At 34.4% G+C, this 27,905-nt stretch overlaps 1 protein-coding gene across 2 annotated transcripts; it reads left to right on the top strand.

Moving 5' to 3' along the window:
* Positions 1-49: 49 nt before the first annotated feature.
* Positions 50-27,188, top strand: LOC138325229 (uncharacterized). Of its 2 annotated transcripts, none has more exons than XM_069270729.1 (17): positions 50-297; positions 2,252-2,933; positions 13,032-13,295; positions 15,640-15,775; positions 16,247-16,440; positions 17,768-17,916; positions 18,475-18,631; positions 18,914-19,014; positions 19,479-19,719; positions 20,230-20,381; positions 20,684-20,873; positions 22,299-22,469; positions 22,947-23,108; positions 23,418-23,496; positions 24,074-24,167; positions 24,426-24,498; positions 25,334-27,188. In XM_069270729.1, exons 2-17 carry the CDS (start codon positions 2,858-2,860, stop codon positions 26,686-26,688), a joined length of 3,594 nt encoding a protein of 1,197 aa, XP_069126830.1. In that variant the 5' UTR covers positions 50-297; positions 2,252-2,857; the 3' UTR covers positions 26,689-27,188. The 2 variants fall into 2 exon arrangements, with proteins under 2 accessions (XP_069126830.1, XP_069126829.1); XM_069270728.1 differs by having other exon boundaries at positions 52-297; positions 22,296-22,469.
* The last annotated feature ends 717 nt before the right edge of the window (positions 27,189-27,905 follow it).

Below are 27,905 nucleotides of genomic sequence, written 5' to 3'. Positions count from 1 at the left end.
ACATGATATCTAAAGAAGCAGAGTATAGTATCGCTGGTGTTGAGTCCGCTTGTCTTTAATTTTAGACCAGCTGATCATGATCTACTAGCTGTATTGTTTTATAATATTTACTCTAGGTTTGTTTTCTTTTATCGTTGTCTACTTTCGATTTGTATGGGATTGACATGCCCTACATATGTTCCTGGTATTCTATCGGTGGTCGGGAGTGTCACTTTCCGGGTAACACTAGTAACATACCACGCAGTGGTTTTACCCATGTCGACATATACTTCAATAGACGTCGTCTCATCCTAAAAGGTAAGTTGTCTGTTAACTTTACTGAAATCAATGTCAATGTCGGTATGGTGATTTAGTTTAGAGTCTATACTTATGTCATCTACTCGTCACTATATATAACTTTAAAATCAACTGTTCCATACCATAATACTGTCTTCAAGGTATAGTTGCATTATGGGAGATAGCGATAGTTTTAACAATCGGGTGATTTTGCACAATTTCGTCGCCAAAATACCTCGTTCACAAATGTATGTTAAACTTTCTCTATCAGGTAACTTGTAGGAAGTTAATGTAGCCGCGGAAAGTAGGTCAACAAGATTTTCACATGGGCATGTGTAGATATATAAAGTGTACTTGTCTTAAGACACGTTTTAGTTTTAACACCTTTTATTAATTAATACGTTTATTTCTGATGTGCATCGGATATTAATTCATTATATATTTAACACAACCGATTTTAGAGTTATTTGCAAAGTGACTGCTGTATATTGATGTTACTGCTACATGCACTGATTACCTTTAACAAAACGGTACGTGCTATCTAAAATATCTGCATTGGTCATATTAGTATTGTGGTCGTTGTTTTTATTTACATAAACTCATGTTTATTTAGTGCGTCATAGGTTCTTGTCAGTTTCGGCATGCATTCGTAAATAGTACGTTAGTGTTAAACAACGAAATATGATTTATGTGTTTAATATAATTTAAAATTTAAATGCCCTACTATATATGGAATACTTTATTTAATGAATTCAAGATAAAATATTCTGCACACTTTCAGGAGAATTGCACAAAATAAATGCTATATCTTGCTAACCTAAACAATATTTACTTGACATCATCCTGTCGACAATGGATGTCAAATATATATAGTACACTGATAACGTCTAACAGTGAGGGATATTAACACTGTGACAGATGAGGGATTCTACACATGTTAAATCAGGTATATTTTCACAGGTACATGTGAGGGGCATTTCCACAGGTACAGATGAGGGACATTTACACAGGTACAGGCGAGGGACATTTACAAATGTAAATGCGAGGTGCATTTTACATAGGTTCATGTGAGGTACATATACACGTGTAAAAGTGAGGTATATTTTCACAGGTACATGTGAGGGGCATTTACACAGGTACATGTGAAATTTGCACATGTAAATTATTACTTTACACGTAAAAGTGAGGTTTATTACACAGATACATTTACAAAGGGATGAGGTACATTTACACAGGTATAGGCGAGGGACATTTACAAATGTAAATGCGAGGTGCATTTTTCATAGGTTCATGTGAGGTACATATACACGTGTAAAAGTGAGGTATATTTTCACATTTACACATGTACAGATGAGGTACGTTTACACATGTACAGATGAGGTACATTTACACATGTACAGGTGATGGTATTTAACACAAGTTCAGGTGAGATACATGAACAGGTGACGTATTTTATACAGGTACAGGTGACTTTCATTTACACATGTATAGGTGAGATACATTTACACGGTACAGATGACGTACATTTACACATGTACAGGTGAGATACATTTACACGGTACGTATGACGTACATTTACACATGTACAGGTGAGATACATTTACACGGTACAGATGACGTACATTTACACATGTACAGCTGAGATACATTTACACAGGTACAGATGACGTACATTTACACACGTAAAGGTGAAGTACACTTACACAGGTACAGGTGAGGTACATGAACAGGTGACGTACATTTTAACAGGTACAGGTTAGGTTCATTACACAGGTAGATTTGAGAGTCAATTACCCAGGACAAGTGGAAAATATTTTTTTGTACATTTCGAACCCCAAAGCTATACGTTACTAATATTATTAGTACAAACCAATATGGATATGGATAACACATGCTACACTATCAAATGGCAGTTTTTGTTTTATTACTAGCTTTGTTTAGGCTTTTGTTATAAACTTGAAACCTTATATTGCAGTATGCAGTTGGTAACCTGAGATCAATATGGAAGATTCCTATAACCTGGAGGGGCGCCAAACAACCCACAAATGATCACCTGAAGCTGAACTGACAGTGATGTTACATGGATAGTGAAAACTGACAGGAGATCTGAACTAATGCCGCGGCACATTTCAAGAAAAAAAGTACACGAAGTGGACATTGACATGGTTTCTATGACAGGCACATTGATATATAACTGTGAACATTTTAGTGCTGAAATGAACTTTTGTTGTGTTCTAAACGGAAACGTGTCGTTATAATGGGATAGTTTTCGATGAAGCAGACACTTGACTTTCGAAACCGCATCACAATATTGTTATAACAGAATATGAAGTTATAGAGATATGAAAATCACGATTCACTGGACACTGACTTGAATTGCACGATACAATTCAGACATACTTGATGATGAAGCAAATATTTCTGTGATTGTTGTGACAGAATATTTTTCGATGAAGCATTTACTTATTAATTGCCGAAATAGGATCACTATCGTTCATATCTGATTAATATTATGTGCTGACAAAAACTCGTATTTAAGTGATAAAGCATTGTGTTTGGCTGTTTAAGAGGATTTTTCACAATGATTTGGAATCTAGCGTCACTTCTTTTCACCAGCCAGGTGATTCTTGTAATGTCTGACTCCGGAGGTTATACCCGTAAGTATATACAGTAAAACTTACATTAGCGACCACCTCTGTATAAAGACCACCTGTTTAATAAACCACTCGTCTAGGACTCCAAATGGTCAATTACAACATAATTAAACCTGGTAGTGACTGTTTATAGAAGCCATCTGGCTATAAAGACCATTTTGTCTCTGTCCTATGGGTGGTTTTTATAGAAAGGTTTGACTTTACTCGATAAGATTTGGTAGGATGTCTTTTTCTATGATCTAAACCTATCATCATAGACATTAATACCAGAAATGACGTAACAGGTTACAATTTAAAGTAATTAATCGGAAGTATATAAGAGTAATTTTTGCGTGCGATTACATTTCGCGAAATTCACGTGCGAATGGAAATAGCGAAAATTCATCGTCGCGAACGTGTGTGTCAATAAAACGTATAATACTGTCATCAGATTATATATTCAATTTAAAGATGCTCCACCGCTGGCGAATGGTAATAATAAAAAACAGGAGCAGATGAATTTATATTTTTTGTTATTAATTTTTTTTATATTAAGCACAAGTCACTTACTTTGTACTATTAAAACCATGCAAAAGTTTGAACTTCTTATTTTAATTAATATAAAAATATGAAATTATCATTTATTTGCGTCTCAACAAAAGTCAATGGCAATTTGCGCCATATGAAATGAAGGACTGATTGCTTATGCGCCAGCATTTAAAAAAATTACATGAAGTTTTGGGTTAACATATATACCTTTACATGAGTAAGCACCAATGATTGTCCAAATGATGAATATCGTTTATGTTTTGTCAGTGATAGAGCATCTTTAAATAATATGGAATAAGCTGCGGTTGGTCATAATAACTCGAAATTAAATCGTTTGGAATCAGCTGTTGGTCATGGTAACATGAAATTAAATCGTAAGGAATCAGGTGTTGGTCATGGTAACGTGAAATTAAATCGTAAGGAATCAGGTGTTGGTCATGGTAACGTGAAATTAAATCGTAAGGAATCAGGTGTTGGTCATGGTAACGTGAAATTAAATCGTTTGGAATCAGCTGTTGGTCATGGTAACGTGAAATTAAATCGTTTGGAATCAGCTGTTGGTCATGGTAACGTGAAATTAAATCGTTTGGAATCAGCTGTTGGTCATGGTAACGTGAAATTAAATCGTTTGGAATCAGCTGTTGGTCATGGTAACGTGAAATTAAATCGTAAGGAATCAGCTGTTGGTCATGGTAACGTGAAATTAAATCGTAAGGAATCAGGTGTTGGTCATGGTAACGTGAAATTAATCGTTTGGAATCAGGTGTTGGTCATGGTAACGTGAAATTAAATCGTTTGGAATCAGCTGTTGGTCATGGTAACGTGAAATTAAATCGTTTGGAATCAGGTGTTGGTCATGGTAACGTGAAATTAAATCGTAAGGAATCAGGTGTTGGTCATGGTAACGTGAAATTAAATCGTTTGGAATCAGCTGTTGGTCATGGTAACGTGAAATTAAATCGTTTGGAATCAGCTGTTGGTCATGGTAACGTGAAATTAAATCGTTTGGAATCAGGTGTTGGTCATGGTAACGTGAAATTAAATCGTAAGGAATCAGCTGTTGGTCATGGTAACGTGAAATTAAATCGTTTGGAATCAGCTGTTGGTCATGGTAACGTGAAATTAAATCGTAAGGAATCAGGTGTTGGCCATTATAACTTGAAATCAAATCGTAAGGAATTAGCTCTTTGACATGGTAACGTGAAATTAAATTGCAAGAAATTAGCTGTTGGCCATGGCAACGTGAAATTAAATCGTATGGAATCAGCTGTTGACCATGGTAACGTGAAATTATATCTTATTGAATCAGCTGGTGGCCATCGTAATGTCAACTAGTATGTAATCAGCTGTTGACCATGGTAACGTGAAATTATATCTTATGGAATCAGCTGTTGGATATGGTAACGTGAAATGATATCACCGTGAAAACAAGTTGGTTTACAGTATTGTCGTAAATTAATATAGGATGTATCATTTTATAGCCACATATATAATTGATGGGACACGCGTCAACCACCTGTTGTTCACGCGTGAAATTGGATTGAATCATGTTTAGTTTTCATCCTAAATTTGGCGTAAAACAAATAATTCAAATCGACATTAAAATTTTATAATGAAGTAAAAATACAATGTTTACCGCGGCAGCCTTACAGTCTTTATATCGTTACCGATATCGCGCTGTAAGATTAAAAGTTTACGCTGGTTTAGACGTGTTTGACATTTCGTATATGTTTGTCAGGCCTTTGTCAGGCCAATCCTCAACGATTTCAACGATTTTATTTTACACCCAGACACATTATAATGTGTAACATGAGGGATAAAACAAATACAAGTGTATAGGCATGACAGGATGGACAAGTATATGTACATAACATTAAGACATTATTATATAGCAATTACTCTCAACATTTTTACATATCACATGTACGAAACACAAAGTATAAATATTTCATTCATGGTGCAATAAGAAAAAACCACCTAAATCATAAATGTAGAATATTTTGATTTCATAGTAGCATCATTATTACGATAATAGTAGAGGATTAAGTTTTTTAAGAAAATGGGAGAGTCCATTTAGGACACTCTTATTACAAACTGATATTAAACCTTTCATCTTATTATCATTTGGGTTAATTCGGAAGTAGTTTGGAATATACTTTCTTTGCAAATTTTGGACAACCGCATTATTACAAACAAACAAATAATGAAACTCATTTCCAACATGTTCCAAGCACATATTACAAAGTCTATCTTCTTTAGGAATATTTCGCCATCTGCCTGTTTCAATGGGAAACTTTAAGTTATAGGTACGTATTTTGGCTATTTGCAATCTGTTATTTTCGGACAATATTGTCAAATACTTCTCAAATTTAAATTCAGTTTTAAAAATTAAATAGAATTGTCCTCTCGATGAGTTGTGGGCATCAGAAAACCAGTTTTGGATAAACTGGTCTTGGAGCCTTTGTTTTAAATAGTGTTTGAAAAACAGCTTCTAGGCATGATAATTTTATTATCAAATATATATGAAAAACCAGTTTCATCAAATATACTCTTTATTTTGTTAATCCACTTGAAGGAATGAGTTCCATTTTCTTGTAGACAAAGAGCTAACTTCATTAAAATACTACTTAATTTTTCATCATTACTTAACAATTTATTCCAAAACCGAGCCATTCTAAGTTTGATATTTAATTCCATTGGAAACCGACCAAGTTCTCCATATACCATGAAATTAGGAGTGCTAGATCTCACTCTCAATATCCTTTTACAAAATTTCAAATGCACTTGTTCTAGTTTCTTTAAGTTTTCAAACCCCCAGACTTCCGAGCCGTACAGGAGAATTGGCTCAACTACCGAATCAAAAATCTTTCATTGTAAGTCAATTGGAATAGCCTGGTTACGAATTGTTTTTATATAATGCAAAAAGGGATTTTTGCGCTTGATCCATAAGTCGAAATTTTGCTTTTAAAAAGTTTCCATTGTAATTAAATATTACACCAAGATATATAAAATTATCCACAATTTCAAGTGTTGCATCTCGCAAATAAAACTCAAGATTTTGTGTTGACTTCCGCTTACAGAAAATCATAACTTTAGTTTTGTCGACATTTACCTTCAGTTTCCAAATATCACAATAATGTTGGAAAATATCTAACGCTTTTTGAAGTCCTTCGGGAGTTTCTGCAAACAGAAGTGTATCATCGGCATATAACAAGACGAAGATTTCAACAAAAAGTTGTAACTCAGATGATATATCTTCAGTTATCTTTGAGAGAGGAACACTTTTCATTGACTTAAAAAAGTTTCTAAATCATTTAAGAATAATGAAAATAGTATAGGGGAAAGATTTTCGCCTTGTCTTACACCAGTTAAACACGGGGAAAATCTGATACTTTTCCATTATGTTTAACACATGACTTGATATTATTATACATATTCTTAATAACAGTAAAACATTTGCCTTTAATATGTGATTTTTGAAGTTTCATCCATAGTCCAGCTCGCCAAACCGTATCGAAAGCTTTTCTAAAATCTATGAATGTACAGTAGAGTTTTTTCCCACTATTCAGGTAAAAAGATATCAACATATGTAAAATAAAAATATTATCGACTGTTGAATGATCTTTACGGAATCCTGCTTGATTAATAGAAAGAATTTGCTTTTGCTTTACATAAAGATTTAGGCGGTTATTTATTATAGATGTAAAAAGCTTTCCTAAACAGCTTATAAGGATGATTGCCCTGTAGTTATCGGGATCCTGTGGATCTCCTTTATTTTTATATATAGGATTAATTACTCCGATTGTCCAATCTTCCGGTATGATACCAGAGTTAAGAACAATATTAAAAAGTTTACAATAAATGTTTACCATTTCTGGAGGTGAATGTTTTAAATATTCATTCAATATTTTATCATAACCATGGGCTTTACCATTTTTTAACTGCCCGATCGCTTTTTTAACTTCATCTTCCGTTATTTCATTATTCAATATATCATCATCATCTTCATCCTCATCATCGTTCAAATCATCATCATCATCATCATCTCAGTACATCATCATCATCATCATTGTTCGATACATCATCATCATCATCATCATATCATCATCATCATCATCATCATATCATCATATCATCATCATCATCATCATCATTATCATCATCATCATCATCATCATCATCATTATCATCATCATCATCATCATCATCATCATCATCATCATCATCATCATCATCATCATCATCATCATCATCATCATCATCATCATCATCATCATCATCATCATCATCATTATCATCATCATCATCATCATCATCATCATCATCATCATTCAGGGTCTTGAAATACTGGTACAGTGAATCTAGTGGTATATCAATTGTTTTTTTTTTTCACTGACGAAAATTTATTAATAGTTTTCCAAAATTCTTTAGAGTTGTTTTTAGACAAAGATCAAAGTTTCTTACAACGCTTTTCTTGGAATTTCCTGTAGCTTATTCGAAGCTGTTTTCTGTACTCGCTAGATTTTTTATTCATATCAGTTTTATTAAGGACTGTTTTGTTAAACTTGTATTTAATCCTACTTTTTGTTAAAAGCATTTCGTGTTAAACCACATTCTTTATCAAACCATGGTTTACTCATGTTTGTTTTTTGTTTATGTCGTACCGTCGGAGACACAAATACTTTGCTGGCCGCCCCTTTAAGAACTTGACAAATGCCTGTGACTACATCATTGATTTGGTCAATATCAACCTCATCATTACCGACCAGCTGGTCTAAAGAGTTTCGAACTGCACGCAAATTAATATTTTCAGTCAGATTTAAGGCTTCTACAAATTCGTCCTTTTTAGAAGAATTCCATTTTACATTTGTAACAGTATACATATCAGTATCATTTACTACGGCATTGGTTAAGTTTGACATATTCAAAATACAATGGATTTGGTTATGAACATCTGAAAATAAAGGATTGAAGTCACATATTTCAAATTCAGAGACTAGTCTGAAAGCTTGACTACTTAATATGAGATAATCTACTACACTAATGCCTTTACATGTCACTCGGCCAACTTGTTTATCTTTACTTATTCGACCATTAGCTATATACAGAGAAGATCTTTTACAGAGTTCAAGTAAGAGATTACCATATCTATTTGGCCTGGCCTTGTCTTCACTATATCTTTGTAAGGGAATATTCTGTTCAATCAATTCATGTGCAGAGCACAAATTTTCTACATCGTCATAACTTTCCACCACATTCAAAATATCAAATAATCTTTCATCAGGTAATATATAATCAGGAGTTGTGGAAGTTCTAGCATTGAAATCTCCAATCAACATTACATTATTTATTCCATTACCATAAATAAGTAGCTCTTCTTCTATTTCTGTAAAAGCATTTTCTGATGAATAAACAGTATTTTCCGGGGGGGATGTATGTACAACCAATTAAAATGTTTGAGCCAGCGTTTGTTATCTAACATTCAACCCATTGAACAAATTCAGAATTAGATTGATGAAATAGTAAAATATTTGACAAGCTGGATTTGTATAATATAACAATACCACCTGACTTTTTCTTACATTTCTGTCTGTGTTTAGCATGGAACGTATAACCCTCTGGTAAGTTAATATCATCTAATAGGTCAGTTTTAGATTCAACACATAATATTAAATCATATTCAGTAATTAAGTTGTAAAAGTCTGGATTAATTAATTTTGATTTTAAGCCACACACATTTAAGAAACATAAGCTTAATTGTTTTCCATTAGTTGGTCCATTAAGAGCAGTGTCTGAGTGACTGTCCTATTCACGATTTACTGGGGGTCGGGGTTCGTGGTGAGGACGAGGCGCGTAGTGGGGGACATTGTTTATATATAGCGTATCGTAGACCAGTCTCGCGTTTTCACCCCTACGTTTGGCTTCCCTTAGCTGTGGAGTCAACGCGGTTCGTCTCTGGACTATCTCAGGGGGGAATTGCTGAAACACCGAGAGATGTCGTTTGTCGCGGAGTTTCTCAGGTACGGCCCTCAACACGCGCTCGCGATCAGAATACTTGGCAAACCTGGCGATGATTCTCGGAGGTTTACCGTCGTTTCTCCTCCTCAACCTGTGCACGTTTTGAAGTGGAATGGTTCCTGCATCTTCTATCCCCAGTTCCTGATCGATGAAATGTTTCAATACCTGCTCGGTGTTTTCTTGTTCATTGCACGTAATTCCATTAAAAATCAAATTATATTTCATCGAGTGCGTTTTCAATTTAAGAAAGTCTTCCTTCAACTGATCATTCTCTTCCAGTAGTTCTCTGTTTCTATGCTCAATGGTAGCAACACTGTTTTCAATTTCATAATGATGACTTTCTTCCTTTTCCAATACACCACCATGTTTTTTACGGTTTCTTTTATCAATTCCACTTCAGACATAATAGTTTCGATTTTTCTTTCAAAATTCACAAATTTGTCGTTTATGGACTCCAAAAGATCAAGCTTTGGTAATTTTTCTCCTATAAATGAATCCATTTTGGAGATTTTGTCACTTAGAATATTTATATGTGTCGTCATCATCTGAAAAGCCATGTTTGGGATTTGAACTGGGATGGGAGAAGCAGTTACCGCCGCTAAAGCCGACTGTGGAGGGGGTGGAGACGGGAAAGGTGGGGGAGCGGGGAGCCCCGGTATCATGTTCCCTGGTACTGGTGGCGGGCCACACATTCCATTTGGAGTACTATGATGTAATGCACGTGATGTCTCGCGCGCGCTTACCTGTGTGACAGGTTGACCAGGTACACCTGTGATTGATGGCGTATTGTGATAACCATACATATGGGAAAAGTTCTGGTCAAAAGTTGAACACCCAGGAGAAATAGGGATGTCTCCAAACAGTGATCCATGAGCATTTGTAATTACCTGTGAGGTTTGCATTTGCGTACCTGTGCTTGTACAAGTACTAGTAGTATTCACCTGTGTCGTACATGTATCACTAGAGGTCACACGTGTGGTGAGTTGATTTTTATTCGGTGGGGTATCACCTGAGTTTTTACTTCTCCTTCTTTTTTGACTTTTCCCCATATTGTTCGTAGATGAAAAATACACTGTTTTACACATACCTTGTACTTGACCGTTGCGACGAAATAAATTCAGGAAAAAAGTCAATTTGACCGCATATTTGTTCATTTTTTGTCGGAGCTGCTTAGAACACCAACCTGCCACCCTGTCATGCGCACTCCATCTTTAAGGTACAATGTCGAGAGTCATCAATTTCCTATAAACTCCATAAATAGCTTATGATTACAATTTCGCATTAGTTAAAAATTATTTTCCTATTTATTTAAGGATCTGCTCTGGTGAAGTTTCAGTATCGTTGAAGTCTCGTCTCAACAGTAATTAAAGATATTTATTAATTTGAAAAAAAATTATCTCTATTTGTCACATACAAAAGACGTAAAAAATTTAACTTCTATTGTTTACACATTTTTAAGAAATAATCAATTTAACGGTCATTTTGAAAAAAAAATAATGCATTTCTAACACTTTGTTAGGAGGTGAATTATTTTTTAATTCAGTATATTTTTCATCTAAATCGTTTGTGCGACGACTTTCTTTCGTTATAGCTGTAAATCTTTTCAAGATTAACTATGATGAAAATATCAAGCATTAAACTGAAATTATAACCTATTAAAGCTGAAAAAATGTAACGTAATGACAGACAACTGACCATGTAAACATAGGTGACAGACAACTGACCATCAAAATAATAGGTGACGGACAACTGACTATATAAACTATTTGTGACAGACAACTGACCTTATAAACAGTTTTTGACAAAAACTAACTATATAAACAACAAGTGACCAACAACTGACTATATAAACAACTGGTGACCGACAATTGACCATATAAACAATTGGTGACGGACAACTGACTAAAAAACAGGTGACCGACAACTGACTATAAAAACGACAGTTGAACGCCAACTGTTAGACTATGTAAACGACAAGTGAACATCAACTATATATTACATAAAATACGTTTAGTTTTGAATGCTAGATGTTTTGTTTTGGTAATTTCAAGTTTTGGCGAGAAAATAAGCCTTATATGATACTCGTTTAGATTTACAATTGGAGACTGATGTAAATCCTTTCACATATTGTAATTCAAAACTAGTAGGTCAGACATTAATTTTTTCTACCACCTTATATTGTTGATGCCACGACATTTTCAACACCAGTAAGCTATAATGAGAATATCATATAACTAGCGAAATACGTATAACACGGCTCCAGTCTTTGTAATGGAAATAACTATTATTTAAATGTCTGATGGGAGTTTATAAAGCAAAACTACCGTTATGTTTGAAGATTTTTATATTGTTATTTAGGTTTGGGATGTTGGCAAAAGGAAAAAAATGTCAAAAAAAGAAAAAGAAAAAAAACCAAAATAAAACCCCATTTAGTGCAAATATAATGATAAGGACAATAACAATCATTCCTACAGGTATACACCTAAACTTAAACTGCTTTTCATTTTTGTAAAACGAGTTTTAAAATTTCGTAGAGTTCAAAACAGTATTAGCATACTGTTGATATTACACATGATACCATACCCTGGACTACTTTTTAAGAGATAAATTAAACATTACTTTTCATAATTTTCTTCTCGTGTTTCCCGGTGTCGCAGTAGTTACGGGGCAGTAGTTGGCTATCACAACGCTTCACGGTGAAACAGCGACACGAACCATCATTGCAAGCATAGATTTACACAGGGATACTAAAGTATAATAGAATAACTTCAACAATAATTTAAACAAATAAAAGGCCATCAGATTGTTATTTTTAGCTGAGAGGACAATTTTTTTTAAATTGGATGCAGAAACGTAACCATACCAATTTAATTTGAAAGTCTATATGAAAATCTGCAAGTACGCTTTGTTTTTGGAATCACTGGTTTATTTCGCAATAAAAAGGGGGTTTTCCGAACTCAGACATTCTATATATTAATACGTATATACGTGTCTCTATAGAGAGACGCTAGAACAACAGAATAATTGTGACACGAGGTATTTGTTTGTTACTAAAGGGAATAATAAACTTTATTTAGGAGAATTGAAAATACATTTTTTAGCAAAGCTATCATCCAAAGGGTCATTTCTGTGGGAAGATTCAATTATAATTCATTTGTGAGATTTAAAAGAGAAAATGTCGCAAGAGATATTTCGAAGATTTTCGAGGATGGCTGAATAAATTTTTCGTTTGGAAATGTGTATTATTAGTATAAGATTCAAATGGTTAAAATGTGTATTGGAGGGGTTGAGTACGAATTGTATTGTTCTATATATTATATAAAGCTGTGTACTTGACATAGTATAAGAAGACAATAGATCGGCAGAATAATTTGGAAAAGTGGGTTTCCATTTAAGGAAAGCTGCAATTGCACATTATTCCTTAGAATTAAAAGAGAAAATGTCATATAATGAATATTTGAAGTGTTTTGAAAAATGCTAATTAAACTTTCCTTTCACAGTTAAATCTCCTAAGGCTGCATCTTAATTGATCTATTCACGTAATTTGTATTGTAGATTTGGAGCCTTCAGGACATAATTACCTAACCGTCGGCGACCCATTTGAACTGGTTTGTACATACAGCGGAAAAGGCAACTCGTCACACTATCTATCTATTGAGCGCTGTAGGGACCGAAAGTGTAATCCCTTGTCGTCAGAATTAGTCAACTCGTCCTCCATCCAGGCATTTATTCCAAGTCTTCAGGGTGAGGGTAACTACACATACACATGTAGTTATCAGCGTGAGCCGGGGATGTCTATAACCTACGTTCGAGTTGGCTGTGAGTTGGACTATCATTTTTAGACAAAAATTGTTTAATCAATAAATCATTTTTATATATTTTTCACATTAGCTGGAGTAGGCGGGTTTTCATTCGACACCCATCACTTACACACATTAACCACCCCACATTCTATCGCGAACAGTGTATATTTGTAGAATAACAGGGAAAATAGACATATGTTTCATATCGCGTGCCCCGACCAGGAATGGAACACGGGTCTCCCGTGTGAAAAACTACGACCCTTATATGTAATTACCGACTGAGGCAAAGCCACGTCACCTAAGTGAAAAGGACCATATTTAACTCTATGTACAAACCACCGATCCGCTCCTTTTGCATATTTATAAAACATAATTTTCATTACATCATAACCACGTATGTTCTCTATCGGTTTCTTACACTCAATCACCAGATTTATACACATGTTTGTGAGTTGCATTATCATTTTTAACACTTTATTAAGAAAAAGATAACATTTTTTTTCAATCGAGGTATTCAATTTTTTTTACTATACATTGCCTGCAGACACACAAAAGAAGAAGTTTTAACCACCAATAAAAGAATTGGCTGTGTTCCAGTGCGTCTATTCAATATGTCTTAACGTGGTATATCGGTAGGAAATCTTGGCTATAATTTTTTCGTTTTCTTTCTTTTGTCCATTTCGCGTCGGGTTGCACGACACAAATCATTTTCCACTTGTAAATAGTTTTCATTTGCAGACACATGGACATGATATACATTCCTTCAAAATCACATGTTCATAAGATAAACAATTGTCTCAGTTTTCATTTCAAATTAGTTTTGCTAATGTTGCGTGCCATTAAAGTAAATAGGAGACTACACCCAGAAATTTAAAGATGCTCCACCGCCGATAGAACATAAATGATATTCATCATTTGAACAATAATTGATGTTTAATCGTGTATATACATGTATATGTCTAATTAACACAAAAATAATATAAAGTAATTTATTTTGCCTTTTGTGCATGTGCAATCGGTACATCATTCCGTATAGGATATAGTGCCACGGAATTTTTTCGGAATGCAATTAATTATTTTTGATATTTTTAACTTAAAGTAAGATTGAAAGCTCAAACTTTTCAACGGTGGTAATGGTGTAAAGTAAGTAACTTTTGTAACTGAAGAGAAATACTAAATTGTCTGCTCCTGTTTTTAATAGTGAACAAATACTATTTGTCAGCGGTGGAGCATCTTTAAACTTAAATATTCTTTTAGAAAGTAAACACAACTGTCATTAGGAATGTCAAGCACACTTTTTCTTTGTATTAAAGTCTAATTCTCTAAAGAGTTTCTATAAATAATGTATTAAATTCTCCAATGAAATAGACTTTATCGTTAAGAGTCAAATAAGGTTTAAGTGATTAGTGATTTAATACGCCTATACATAAGATAAAATAATCAATATTTTATAATTATGCAGCTTTGAGCTTTTGAATATGATGTGATATGAATTGAAAAAAACCCAATTAGGTAACAAAGAACAAGCGGCGGAGTTGGTGGAATTGAAAACGAGAACGCTGATTAACAAAAACACTTCCTATGAACAGATACAAATTTATATAATATTATTTGTACTACGTGTACTTGTTGCTGTTTTTTACACAGACTCTTCTTAAATTGGTATTTATATAATTTCAATGTTGTTTTTTTTAGATATGAACTTGATAAATACACTGTAAATACGTTTGATTTTGCAAATACTACAACGATTTTACTCCAAAAATGATTTGAAAAGTAAACAATTTGTAGAACGAACCAAGTGGATGTCTTCTATACGTTTATATTTTTGTAAATAATAATAGAGAGAAATGATAATTGTGATTGAGTCTTGTTTTAGGAATGTATGTAGTAAAACACGTAATTCATGGTTACAATGAATTCATAGTTATGCCGTAGTACTGTTCATTCACTGTTGAGGTTCTTCTGTCTGTAGTGTGTGTATAACAAACTATTCGAAATGATTTTGTTGATACCCAGAGGTTCGTTATAACGGAATGATTTTGTTGATACCCGGAGGTTCATTATAACGGAATGATTCTGTTGATACTCGGAGGTTCATTATAACGGAATGATTTTGTTGTTACCTAGAGGTTCTTTATAACGAATTGATTTTGTTGATACCCGGTAGGTTCATTATAACGGAATTATTTTGCTGATACCCAGAGGTTCGTTATAACGGAAATATTTTGTTGATACCCGGAGGTTTATTATGACCATGTTTTATTGTATAACTCTAACACAGATTAGTATATTGGATCAATGTTATAATTTGATTGATGTTATGGAGATGCTTGATTGGTGATTTCTTTCATTAAAAGACCCACCGTCTCCTCCAGAGGACATCTACTGTTTCTCCCTGAATCACCGAGACATGAATTGTACAGTGAAACTGGCTCAGAGGGACATCAAATCAAATTTCTATCTCAACATCACATTCCAATTCCGAACCCTAAGGTAAAAGACCTTAGAATTATTACAATATTGTGATAAATTTGAATTAACAGCATTATTTGATAACAAATACCAGTGGTCATTTGAATTGTCATAATTAAGTATTAGTTTAAACAGTGCATATAAGTGATAATCAAGAATATTAGTCAAAACCAATCATTGAACATTAATTAACTGGACCATCGTGCTACGAGGCCATTGACCTCTTGTTCTATTGTAAAACATGTCTTGTTTAAATATGTTTCATGTTTGTTTTTTATTTTTTTATATTACATTAATGTGGTATTTTTTAAAGTTGTTTTGAAGGAAGTTGATAATTTTGTACGTAAACTTCTTTGTAATCATGGTTCAAATATTGCTTTGGTAAAAAGGAACAAAGACAAAATTTTTATTGTATTTAATTATGAAGTATTGTGTAATATTTGATTCATTGCTGTGTGTGTAACAATATGTATTTTTACTTTTATTGACCAGGCTTACACATTGGCTGGAATGCCCTAATTATCAGCCGCAGTACCATTCCTGCTACTGGAGTCCCCCAGGCAGTTCCGGACAAGTCATAGACAATGTCTTTGTGATCAACAGACTATATACTGTCATGGTTACCATGGAGAACGTTTTGGGAAGTGTTCAACTGGAACGACGTATTGAGGACACTAGAGAAATAGGTCAGATATGTTAAGAGGGAGGTAGTACGCTGGGTATGAATATAAAGGGAGGAATAATTACATAAATTTGCTTACACTAGCTTCGCATTCAGGCTAAAATACTAGTTGTTTAGGATGGGAAGGTCAAATGTTATATGCTGTACTCTGAAATGTCAAAAGTAAATAAGAGAAATCCGGTTAGAATCGGTAGAGTTAATGTATTTTTAGTCATATTTAAAGTTTTTTCAGACAACAGACAAAGGACATTTAATTTAGTGTTTTATAGGACGCCCGGAATCGCACGTAGTCATGTTGTTAGAGTGAAATCTGTAAAATCATTGTTAGAGACAGCCGATGGTGGTGTATATTGAGTATAACAAATACTAAATAATGAAGAAAAAACAACATAAAAACAGCACAGTGATTTACGAAGTGAACAAAGACTTGTAATGAACTAATTAGCTAACGTTCATCACTGTTAATGGTAACTCGCCAGAAAACTTCACAACGGCATTAAATAAAAAATCATATACATGAAATATCACAGAATCTTCAATTGTTGCCATTTTCTACATTTTAAGTTATGTTCTTACAATATTCGAAGTTTCTTGTGTGTTATTTACAAATGTGAATGTAATATAATGCCATGGTCGTGGGGTACACACTTTAACCTGTTTGACAGGTGTGTGGTTTAGTATGGAGGCCCAGACATATACGTACTATACAAAAAATTGTAGTTCACAATACGATGCATTTAAAACTCTTGGGAAATAGTAGTCAATGCGGCAAGTCGAGTCCCTAAGACCCTATGTGGTATGCAATATTGTTAAATATCTCCATCTGCAAAACTCAACTACGAACAAACTGAAAACTAACTATGTCAACCTATGGGCCGCTATACACATAGCACCTGTTTTCAGGCACCCGTTTCTATTAACTGTCATTCTTGATGAAGTAATCTCCAAATTTTAGGTAGATAATGTGAAAAGTAAGGACCTAAATTATCTGTTCGCGACAAATATACCTTCTGTGATATCCTGAGAAACAATATCTTTCTATAGGTATTCTTTTCTTATTTCAATAACGTTGTGATAAAGATTGCAGGCGTACTCTCGTTGACATTGATGAAATCTTAACTTATCATTTAATCATTACTCGATTTATTTATACATACATCATTTTGTTTTTCTAACGTGTTTTTGTTGTTGTTGATATTTTGTGTTTGCTGTTCATGCTATAAGCTACTCTCACAGCGCGTTTACATATATTCGATTGCACTATTAAAATGAGTCGAAAAATCCTTAGATATTATTATTGTAGTTATCTGTATTGTCTTTTTACCGTGCAGTGAAAATCACCAAGCTGCACCAGTTCAGAGCGACCAATGTTTCCAGTAGAGATGCATACCTTACCTGGATGGTTCCAGAGAGCCTATTACCTGTCACATTCGTCATTGACTTTGTCATCAGATACACATCCAAATGGGACCATAGTAAGGTATATTGGACGTCAATGCAGAATCATGCAAAGCTATGTTTTCTATGTGTCCTCAAATTTTGTTTAATTGACCCTCTGTAGTCTGAAGTAGAGTGGAACATGTCAAAGACTTGCTAAAGTTGTAACTCTACTACATCTCATCCTAAATTTAAAGATAAATGAAAAGGATTCTTTGAGATTAGCCAAAAGCTGGGAATATTAAGTAGTCTATTTGAGGCAAAGTTGTTACGCAGGAGTGGAAAATCTATCTGAATCCCCAAAAGTCGGAGTATACCGAGGAAGAATTCGGGTTGTGATAGCATCCCCCTTTGACCGGGGTAGCCAATACTATCTCCCGGTTATACATGAACAGGTTCATGATTACCTACATTTGAATCGTACTCAGTTAAATTAGTTTGCTCCAATTTTGTTGCAATGGAAGAATAATTTCTGCACTCTTCTGCAACTTTGAGTATATTATACGCATTCACGCATTGAACTTCCTCTAAGTTTGTTGCAATGGTTAAATGATTTTCCAATGTCCTTCAATAACTAACAACTTTACTTCTTGTTATTCAGGTAGTATACAGCAGCAAGAATAAGATGGTTACCAAACTATATAGCCTTATTCCAAACACACAGTATAATGTATCTATCCGGGCAAGAAGTCAGTTGGTATCTGATGATCGAAGTTGGAGTTCAGTCAGTAGGATTTCCTTTAAAACGAAGAAGGACGGTAAGTCAAGTCAAAATAAAAAATTGAAATATGTGACTATTTTATAAAAGATTTTGGTTAAAATGTTTTGGTACCATATAGAACCCTACCTGTAAGGTTAACCACACATATCCGGTCGTAGCCCGATGACATGTTTTGGAAAACATCCGTTACCAACATATTTACTCTCATCCATCTCAATTTGTTCTGCTTGTGTAGCGCATGTCTGATCAATACAAAAATACAAAAATATATGTGTTGTTTAGGAACCGCGTCTAATAAGAGAGCATTCTAACCCCACAGCCCCAGGAGCCGCACCAAGGACTACCATAGGGGGGTACTTTATCCCGAGACGTGAGAGCATCTTGACGGAACAGAGCTGTAAGGTTTACATCTACACCAAGGTATGTTCATTTCGATGTGTCAAAGTTATATAGAAAGTATCAACCGCTTCAATGTACATAATTGCATTATGTTAAACATTTGTTACGCGTGCGATTTACTTTTGCTTATTTCACGATCAAAGTAAATTTCGGAAAGTTTATCTCCATGAATCAATCTTGCTATGCGCAGGTAAATATTTAACCTTAATTTGAGATATATATATCAATACATTTTTAATCTACAAAAGTTTATCTCCGTTAATTCGATTTGAAACGGAAGTCGTGAAATTAAATAGACACGGAAGAGTGTTGGTTTACCTCATACCGTTGTATATGTTTTATATTCACCTACGATGTGGTGTAAATTCTAATATGCTGACGTCATGTTTTCAAGATGTGAACAAATTTTCCAGTTGTTTTCTTATGTCTCACTGTTGTTTGGTTTTGTCTTTGTTTGGTAACCCTATTACATATCTGTACTCTAGCCCGTACCACCGAAGCAGAGGAATGGTAGGCTGTCTGACATACGTTACCACATGTCCTTACAAGACGAAGAAGCCCCAACCTACGCCCATACAGGTCCTACTACTACCATATCCATAAATCTGCCATCTTGTTGGGGTGGTCCATACGATATAGCCATTCGAGCGTGCAATGGGGCACTACTGTGTTCACATAAGAGAACATTCGTGCACATCCCATTTATCGACAAGGGCAGCAATGACGGTAAATAGTTATACGATTTGTAACATACGCTTATCCAGCAAAGATTCCCATACTCCTATACATCTGTGTATATGTAAATAGCGAATTTACCATCCCATAAGAACATGCGATACTGGCTGGTAAAAGTTCTTAGAACTTACATCGCATAAAGTGCATCTTCTATTACCTTGTATATTTTTATTACCATACGTTAGTAAGGCACAGAGCGATGACAAGCGCCAGGCTATAGGTTTAGACGAGAAAATATTGCCTGTGGTTAAACATCCCCACATGCAAATTATTCCTGAATGGTTCCACGTGAATGTTGAGCACATTTAAGCACAAAGTCGCTTGTATACAAGTCATGTCAACTTCTACAGAACACAATGATGGTGATACTTCATCATACATCGGGGAAAAATATGTTTAAACCACATTCTAGGACCTTAATGAAGATAAGGGATTCGATTCTTCATCTCACAACATAATTGTTATTCTATGTGCTATTAATGAGACTTTATCTATCTAAAGCGTTCCCACGACCCGTTGACGTCATTGCTGAAGGCTTTGGAGATACGAGGTTCAAAGTGTCCTGGACAATTCCACTAGATGTTGACGAACATCTTATCAGAGGAGTAACTGTATTCTGGTGCCGAGGGAGCAAGGAGGACCATTTCTGTGAGGTAAGCAACCACGTCATAGAATAGTTGCGATTATGTCATTATTAGAATTAAACGTCACGTAGAGGGAGAGATAGAAAGTGTCACTATGAACCAGGCAATGGTGGACTAATTAGCGTAACGATTCTGATATAAGGACTGTTTATCTCTAAGTGACACTTTTATCGCTTCCGCTTTACTCGGTGTTGGTAATCAACAAATATTTTATTGCACGCGGCCGAACCTAGAGCACAGTAACCCATGGAATATTTATATAATATAACATGTTAATGTAAAAATGCTACAGCAATTAAATGTTGTTCTAGAGCAATATGTCATGGAAGAAAATCAAGGAACTTGTGAGTTCGGCTGAAGTTACAGTTAAGCAGTCTAGCTACCGTGACTGGATGTTTGCGGTATCCTTCATAACTCACAATGGTGACAGCGGTGGGATGGTGTTTGAAGACTGTCAGTTTCTTTATGACAAAAGCCAATCTGGTGAAACAACGGGCACAGGTGTGAATGAGATAAGCCTCTATACAAAGAGAACTATGCTTTTCATGTTTGTATAATCTTTCAAAATACCTATGGTCTAAGTATTTCAAGTCAGTGTGTAATTAAATCATAAACAGACGAGCCGAGAGAAAGTACGTAAGGATATATTTGATTAGATGCTATGTAAAAAATATATAAAATTGTTTTTGATGAAATATTGTGCATGATTAATACCGGTACTACCACACGATCCGTATAAGACAGCTCAAAAATTCAGATATTGTATAAAGTAGTCGTTGGGTACCAAGTATTACACATTTGCAGTGTTACCCTTATTTCCTGATATTAACTAACAATGATTTATTCCTCTGTGGTTTCAGTCTCGTTAAAGTCTCGTTTCGACATAGATCATAAACGTTATGAGATTTTCAAATACGATTTATCAATATCTGTAGCATTTGGTCTGTAGCAAATTTTGTCAAAAAATTACATTTCTATTTTTAGTAGATTTTTTTACACAGCCTTTTTTAGAAATGGCCCATTTGGCGGCCATTTTGAAATTGTGTCTTTTTTGGCTTTGAGAAGAGCCATTGTTTCCCCATTTTTTACTTAAATTGTTTTTACTTAAATCATCACCGCGTCAGCATTTTCAGTTGTATCGAGTTAATTTTTGCTGTAAATCTTCACTGGGTTCATGTTAATCAAAATATTGAACATTAATGTGTGAAATGATACACTTTTGTCACTTTATTTTTACATTTAATGGTAATTTGAGCACTTTTATTTTTTAGTCAAAAATATTGAAAAATAACATATATTTAAAATGGGGCAAAAAAGTAAGCACACGGACCCCCCATTTTTCTGCCTGATTTAAAAAGAACAACCCTTTCCCTATTGATATGCAAGCTATTGACAAAAGTTTAATACCAGAACTTTTTCTATAAAGTATTAAATTTGACAAAAATGGCTGAAAATGGTGCATTTTGGAGCTCAAAAATTAAGGGGTAGGGGTAGCATATGTTGTTATTTTGAGAAAAAATATGACTCTTATTAATCATAACTGATATATTTTTAATGAAGACTATTGGAAAATAAATTCTACAAACATCCATACATATCAAACACCTCATTAGGAAATTATGACTTTAAATTCTAGTGTATGTGGTCAAAACGGCGAAATTCCAATAAAAATCCACTATTTTGTCATTTTGGTATCTTTGAGTGACAATAACTCTAAAAACGAGCACACGGACATATGTTTTTTCTTCCATTTTCTTTTCATGGTATGAACTCCTCTTTCCAAAAATTTATATGAGAAAAAAAGTTTAATACAAGAAAATTTTGACTTCTCAGAGGAGTACATCCTTAACTAACAATGATTTATTTTTAGACACTACATCTTTATACCTTTGTAAAATTTTAATTTTATTGTATTGTTTTCAGCAGTAAAACCTTCATTTCACCTTATTTCTCGAGGTGAAAAGGAAGGGAAGGCGACCGATATCGTGTCTCTGACCTTCAGATTCTGTGATGCCCAATTTCTATATAGAAAACCAGAGCAGTACGAAGTGTTTTATAAACAAACCCAAGGGAACGCAGACAAAGACTGTATCATTGGTAAGGTCAATATATTAATATGTTATGTAATAGATGTTCTCCAACTTCTTTAAAATCATTGAAATTCAATAAAGAGATGTTAGAACCACGTGTGAGTTTGCTTTGCACCTTCCAGAATGCCAAGATGTTTTACAATATGATACGGCGTATACTGAATATCCAATTCCATTATGCCTATAAGAAAATTTGTATTATAAGTGGAATTTCTTTAAGATTGGTTAAAATTGGTCAGAATAACAACGTTATCTGAACATGAACGTTCATCATTGTTTTTAGTATCATGTTTTGCATAATTATTATTTGGTCTTTGATATATTAATAACAGTGGCAACGCAGTTTACATACGTATGTCATATTAACAGTCAGTATCATTTAATGACGTGTCAGGAAAAACACCGACTAGCGGTCAATACCTGACATGTATTACTGACTATAATTTCAGACAACATAAGACACAATTAAGATATATTTTTGTAGGAGCTGAATCTCTTAACGTGACCGCGACAACACGTGTCCAGGAGATCGTCCTTCCTGACCTTGACCCCATGTCTCTGTATTCTGTCTGTATGAGGATCCGTACCAGTGTCGGAACCAGCGCACTCAGTGACGTCAGATGGAGAAAACCGTTAGAATCACCCGGTACAATTTAGTTCTATGTTCCCGAAGCTAATGCTATTCTGTTCCCTTATATAAAGACATAGTTGAAACTGCGGCGTGTACAAATGGGTGTTTTTGTTTTGTTTTATTGAAAACTATGACAGAGCGTGTTATTGGTTGTTCCAATTTCCACTGTTGCCGATAAAACACCTTCAGAAAGGAAAGCATTTTATGATTTCTAAAATAGTATTTCATGGTAATGTAAGTATTTTTATGTCTGATACAATGATCAATAGTAAAATGACTAAACTCAATACAACCTACTAAAAGATTGGTTCATTTTGTTTTCAGATAATTTCAGCAAAGCTGGAATAGCCCTTGCATCCATAGGGTCTATGCTAGGGCTGATATTATTGCTTCTTTTAGCGTGGTGAGTTATTTCTTTGCGTTATTTTTTATCAATAGTTTTTGATACAATCTGTACAAGCTTCCGTATGTTTGTGGTGGAAGTGATATAAAGTCAGAATAAACTACTAGTATGAAAGATCTGTTCGACTTAGAACGCATCGTTTAATTTATACACGACATTTCGATGACATTAATTCAAGAGAGGTGTCTTATTGTCGGAGAAAAGAAGCGAAGTACCAGGAGTAAACCCTCTTAATCAAAGTGAATAGTCGTGCAAAGTAAGGCTAAAGTCGGTAAAATGGTCAAAACTGGACAATATAAGCAGAACTTGACCGGCGTTTTGATATGTAAGGTTTAGACTGGTTTTCGTAGCCCGACCATTCACTTTAACCTTTTCACATCCGTGTCGGCAGGTAGCCACAACCGACCAGCTAGGGAAAGGTGAATGAGTTAATCATTACGCTACATGAGTATTCATAAAGATATTGGTATTTATGTACGGTAAGGACCCAAATAGTATATTTTACTATATAAGCAAATAGTGAATGAACGAAGTGTGACTCGTCTGATGTAACATCATGTGTATTACAATGCTTCAGGTGTTCCCGTCGGAGGTATAAGGCTCTGGATGCAGCCATAGACATCCCAGACATTGATAAAGATTGCCAATCTGCCACGGAAAAGTTGATAACGGTAATGTGTTCTACATACAACTTTGAAAGTGTAATAAATGCGGTTAAAATGCAGATGCTTTATTTTAACATAGCTTAAATTTACTGCATATTAAAAGTGTTTGCATACATTTCATAAAAATTAGATACATTTTTGTCAACGAAATGGTGTGCGTAATAAGAAATTTAAGTGTATATAAGAAGCGTTTTGCCACCGACATTGAGTGCTTTGAGTTTTCACTTCCATCCATAATTGCAATATATTTGTGTCTTCCTATAGAGCAAAGAGTCGAACGTAGACAGTGGAATTGATTCGCATGAAGACACTATATATACAAGTGCCGAAAATAAAAGTAAGTCCATTATAACATGCTCATGATGAAGGAAGATAAAAATAGTACTATCAGTTGTACCAAATAGCTCCAGTTTTTAGCATAGACGCGCTAAATACACGTTGAGGGACGCGTACTCGGGGTTCGTCTCAAAGTATGAACACATACCAAAATGTTTTGTGCATTGTAAGTATACCAGTTGTGATAAAATTAGTGAAAAACTACAATAACACGAGTTTTACAAACAACATGTATCTTGTAATCCAATAATATCACAGTTCTTCGCTTATTTTATTACTAGTATATGTTTTAATTTTGATACAGCCCCCGGTTACGGGTCCGTCTGTGTATTTATAGTACTGAGGTTATGCACAGAACTGAACTCTTTATTAAGAGTACTGGTAATAGTAGTAAACGTAAAAGTTACGTAGAAGTGGTGTAAGTAGAAATGACAGTTCAGATTATGGTTGTGTTACCATTGTTATAGCTACTTAAATGTAAGGAAGGCAAAAATGTCTTCACATGAGATTTGTACTGATTGTTGCACTTAGATTTTAGGCAAAATAGATGACATGAACTTCAGGTTAAGGATGTATTCTTCTGAGGTTTCACAAGAAAATTTTGACTTCTCAGAGGAGTACATCCTTAAATCATAGATTTTTGGATATTAAATTACATCATTTTACCAGAAAATTATTTCATCATATTTTTCTATATCATCTTTTAGGGATAAGGCAACATTTGAATCAGAACGGTTTTACTTAAACACCCGTCTAATATTTGAATAAAATGTGGACTTAAGTTAGTTTCAAAGTTATAGGAAATAACATATTTATGACATTCTAACGTGTTTTAGATCATGAAACCAGACAGCCAACATCTGAGATAAGTGAAGACAGAGAGGATTCGTCTGATCTTGATATGAGGAAACGAAACTCAAATGAAAACAAAATAAAGCACGTACACAAGGATGTGAATCAACATTTGCTTACTTACTGTCAGGCAGACAGGAAAACTGACACAGAAAGCGATGTAACAGACCTGAACCGTTCCGACAGTACATCCATACTAGTTCCTCCTGATCCCGAAGAGATTATAGTTCGGTCGCCGTATAAGGCACAGTTAGACACGAGATGTGGAAATCTGGAAGCAAGCACCCACACAAGTCTTAGTAGCGACAGTGATATGATTAGCGACGAATCCTTGAGTGATCTTGGGCTTGGCTTATTTGAGGATAATCTAAATATGGTAACAGAACACGAACAGCATGGTTATCAGGGCAGCAAACGGAAAGATCAATGCAGCCAACTAAAGGAAGATAACTCACATTTATGTTTAAGGTTGAAGAAAAACATATCTATTCCTTTATCAAAGTCGGACAGCCGGAAACGCTACGTGAAAACTCTTGCTGATTCTTCTAATGTATATAACAAAGTCAGTCCATCTGAGGACGAATCCTATTTTGAACGGCTTCATAATACTAGTGGTGAATCAGAGTTTATGCATTCTACGTCCGAAACTCAGCCATCCATATCTGTTGAAGAGTTACACGAACACTGTTCTAGAACTTATACAAACCCACATGAACACTGTTCCACATCGGACACGGAGGAACAAGAACAATGTTCTAGATTTAATACAAAACCACATGAACACTGTTCTAGATCTGACACGAAGGAACAAGAACAATGTTCTAGATTTAATACAAAACCACATGACACTGTTCCAGATCTGACACGGAGGAACAAGAACACTGTTCTAGATTTAATTCAAAACCACATGAACACTGTTTCCAGATCTGACACAGAGGAACATGATACTGACTCGCATACACACTGGTCAAGATCTGATAAGGAACCATCCGAACACTTCTCAAGTTTATGTTGTGAAAACAGTGTTTCTTTGAACGAAGCATGTTGTCGGTATCATGAGAATATTAACGACCCATGCTGTGATACGCAACACTCGTTGACAGCGAAGATTGAACAAGTCGAATACGACTCCAGTTTATGTCTTGAAAGGCGTAAAAGTTTTGCTGATGATATAGATAGTGAACACATTGGTTCCGATTGTGAAAATCATAGACTGTTATCGGAATCTGAATTTAGTGTATTTACTGATACATTACAAAGTTCAGAACCAGACTCATCAGATGGACATGTTGATATGAGTAGGATAAAAAAGAAAACTTATGTTGCTAAACTTTGCTGAGTCTTAGTACGAAAATCCCACTCAGGTAGTTAGTTACGTTGCTTTATACTTTTAAAATGTGTCCGCATTTAGTAAATTTGTAGGTAGGTAGTGGTTACGAGATAATACGGACAAAGTTTTGTTTCAATAGGCTCAATTAATAATCTTTCTGATAAGTAGCGGGACTGGAGCTGGATTGAACGTCATGGATCAGATAGTCTTGATCATCCCACAAACGGGGATGTTATATGATAATTCCTGCATGCAGCTGTTACATAATGTTCGCATCAGAGGTCCTGGATTTGAATCTAACAATTTTTCTATTGTTGTTTACAGCTTATCATGCATGTTTGTTGCGAATTTCCATCCTAGGTTAAATACATGCATTTTGTTCTACCAATAGACATAGTGTTCCAATTAATTCAATTAGCAGTTATATCTTAGGCTAATGTGTGAATAATGTATGTTATGAGAAAGGTATTTCGCTTTACTATAATTAATTAAAATCATATTTAATAATGCTTAGACAATAATTTTTTTTATTCTGTTGATATTCCTGTGTTGTTATTTTAATAGAGAATTTATCACTGTTTTGTTTTTGTTTTTCTCAAAAATGCGTCTTTTGACGTTTACTGTAAATCACAGTATTTTTGAGTATAGAATAGTCTTGTTTTAATTACATTCCCGAACAAATAAATTAGCGATCAGCGGTTCTAACTGACAATTGGGCAATCATGAATTCACGACGTATTTGAATTCGCGTTGGTGATATCGTGAAATTAAGCGAAATTTGTATCTCGTGAATATATAGTGGTTTATAGTAGTTTTAATATCACATTCCGGATTTTTTAGCGGAATAGGTTTGTTATATTATGTTACTGCTTTGAATAAAAGCATATTTGATGTGACATAAGTTCAAAATCCGTATTATTTATAACATTTTACATTAGTGGTGATTTCTTATATATTGATCCCTATTTTCGGAAGAAATTTAAAGTCAATGATGACTTTTAACACACGATTCAAGGAATGTGATGCAAATAATTTTAATAGTTAAAACTGAAATATTAATACAATATATATTAAAACCTGTTACATACAACACAAAGTAATGTTGATAAAACGTTTATGAGTATAATTATGCTGAAAAAATACTACTAAACAAACAATAGAAGTGATAATGATGAAACATTTATGATTCAATTTATGCAGAAAATATATAAAACTAAACATATACA

This window comes from Argopecten irradians, chromosome 6, assembly GCF_041381155.1.
Source record: "Argopecten irradians isolate NY chromosome 6, Ai_NY, whole genome shotgun sequence".
Classification (NCBI taxonomy): domain Eukaryota; kingdom Metazoa; phylum Mollusca; class Bivalvia; order Pectinida; family Pectinidae; genus Argopecten; species Argopecten irradians.
Note: the sequence above shows the minus strand (reverse complement) of the source record. Positions and strands in the feature narration are given on the sequence as shown.

Bases quoted from the DNA above. Each gene is read 5' to 3' on its own strand.
- LOC138325229 (XM_069270728.1), top strand. From the start codon at position 2,858: ATGATTTGGAATCTAGCGTCACTTCTTTTCACCAGCCAGGTGATTCTT. The intron at 2,934-13,031 runs GTAAGTATATAC...TTTGTATTGTAG, and splicing joins TGACTCCGGAGGTTATACCC to ATTTGGAGCCTTCAGGACAT. The intron at 13,296-15,639 runs GTGAGTTGGACT...TTTCATTAAAAG, and splicing joins AACCTACGTTCGAGTTGGCT to ACCCACCGTCTCCTCCAGAG.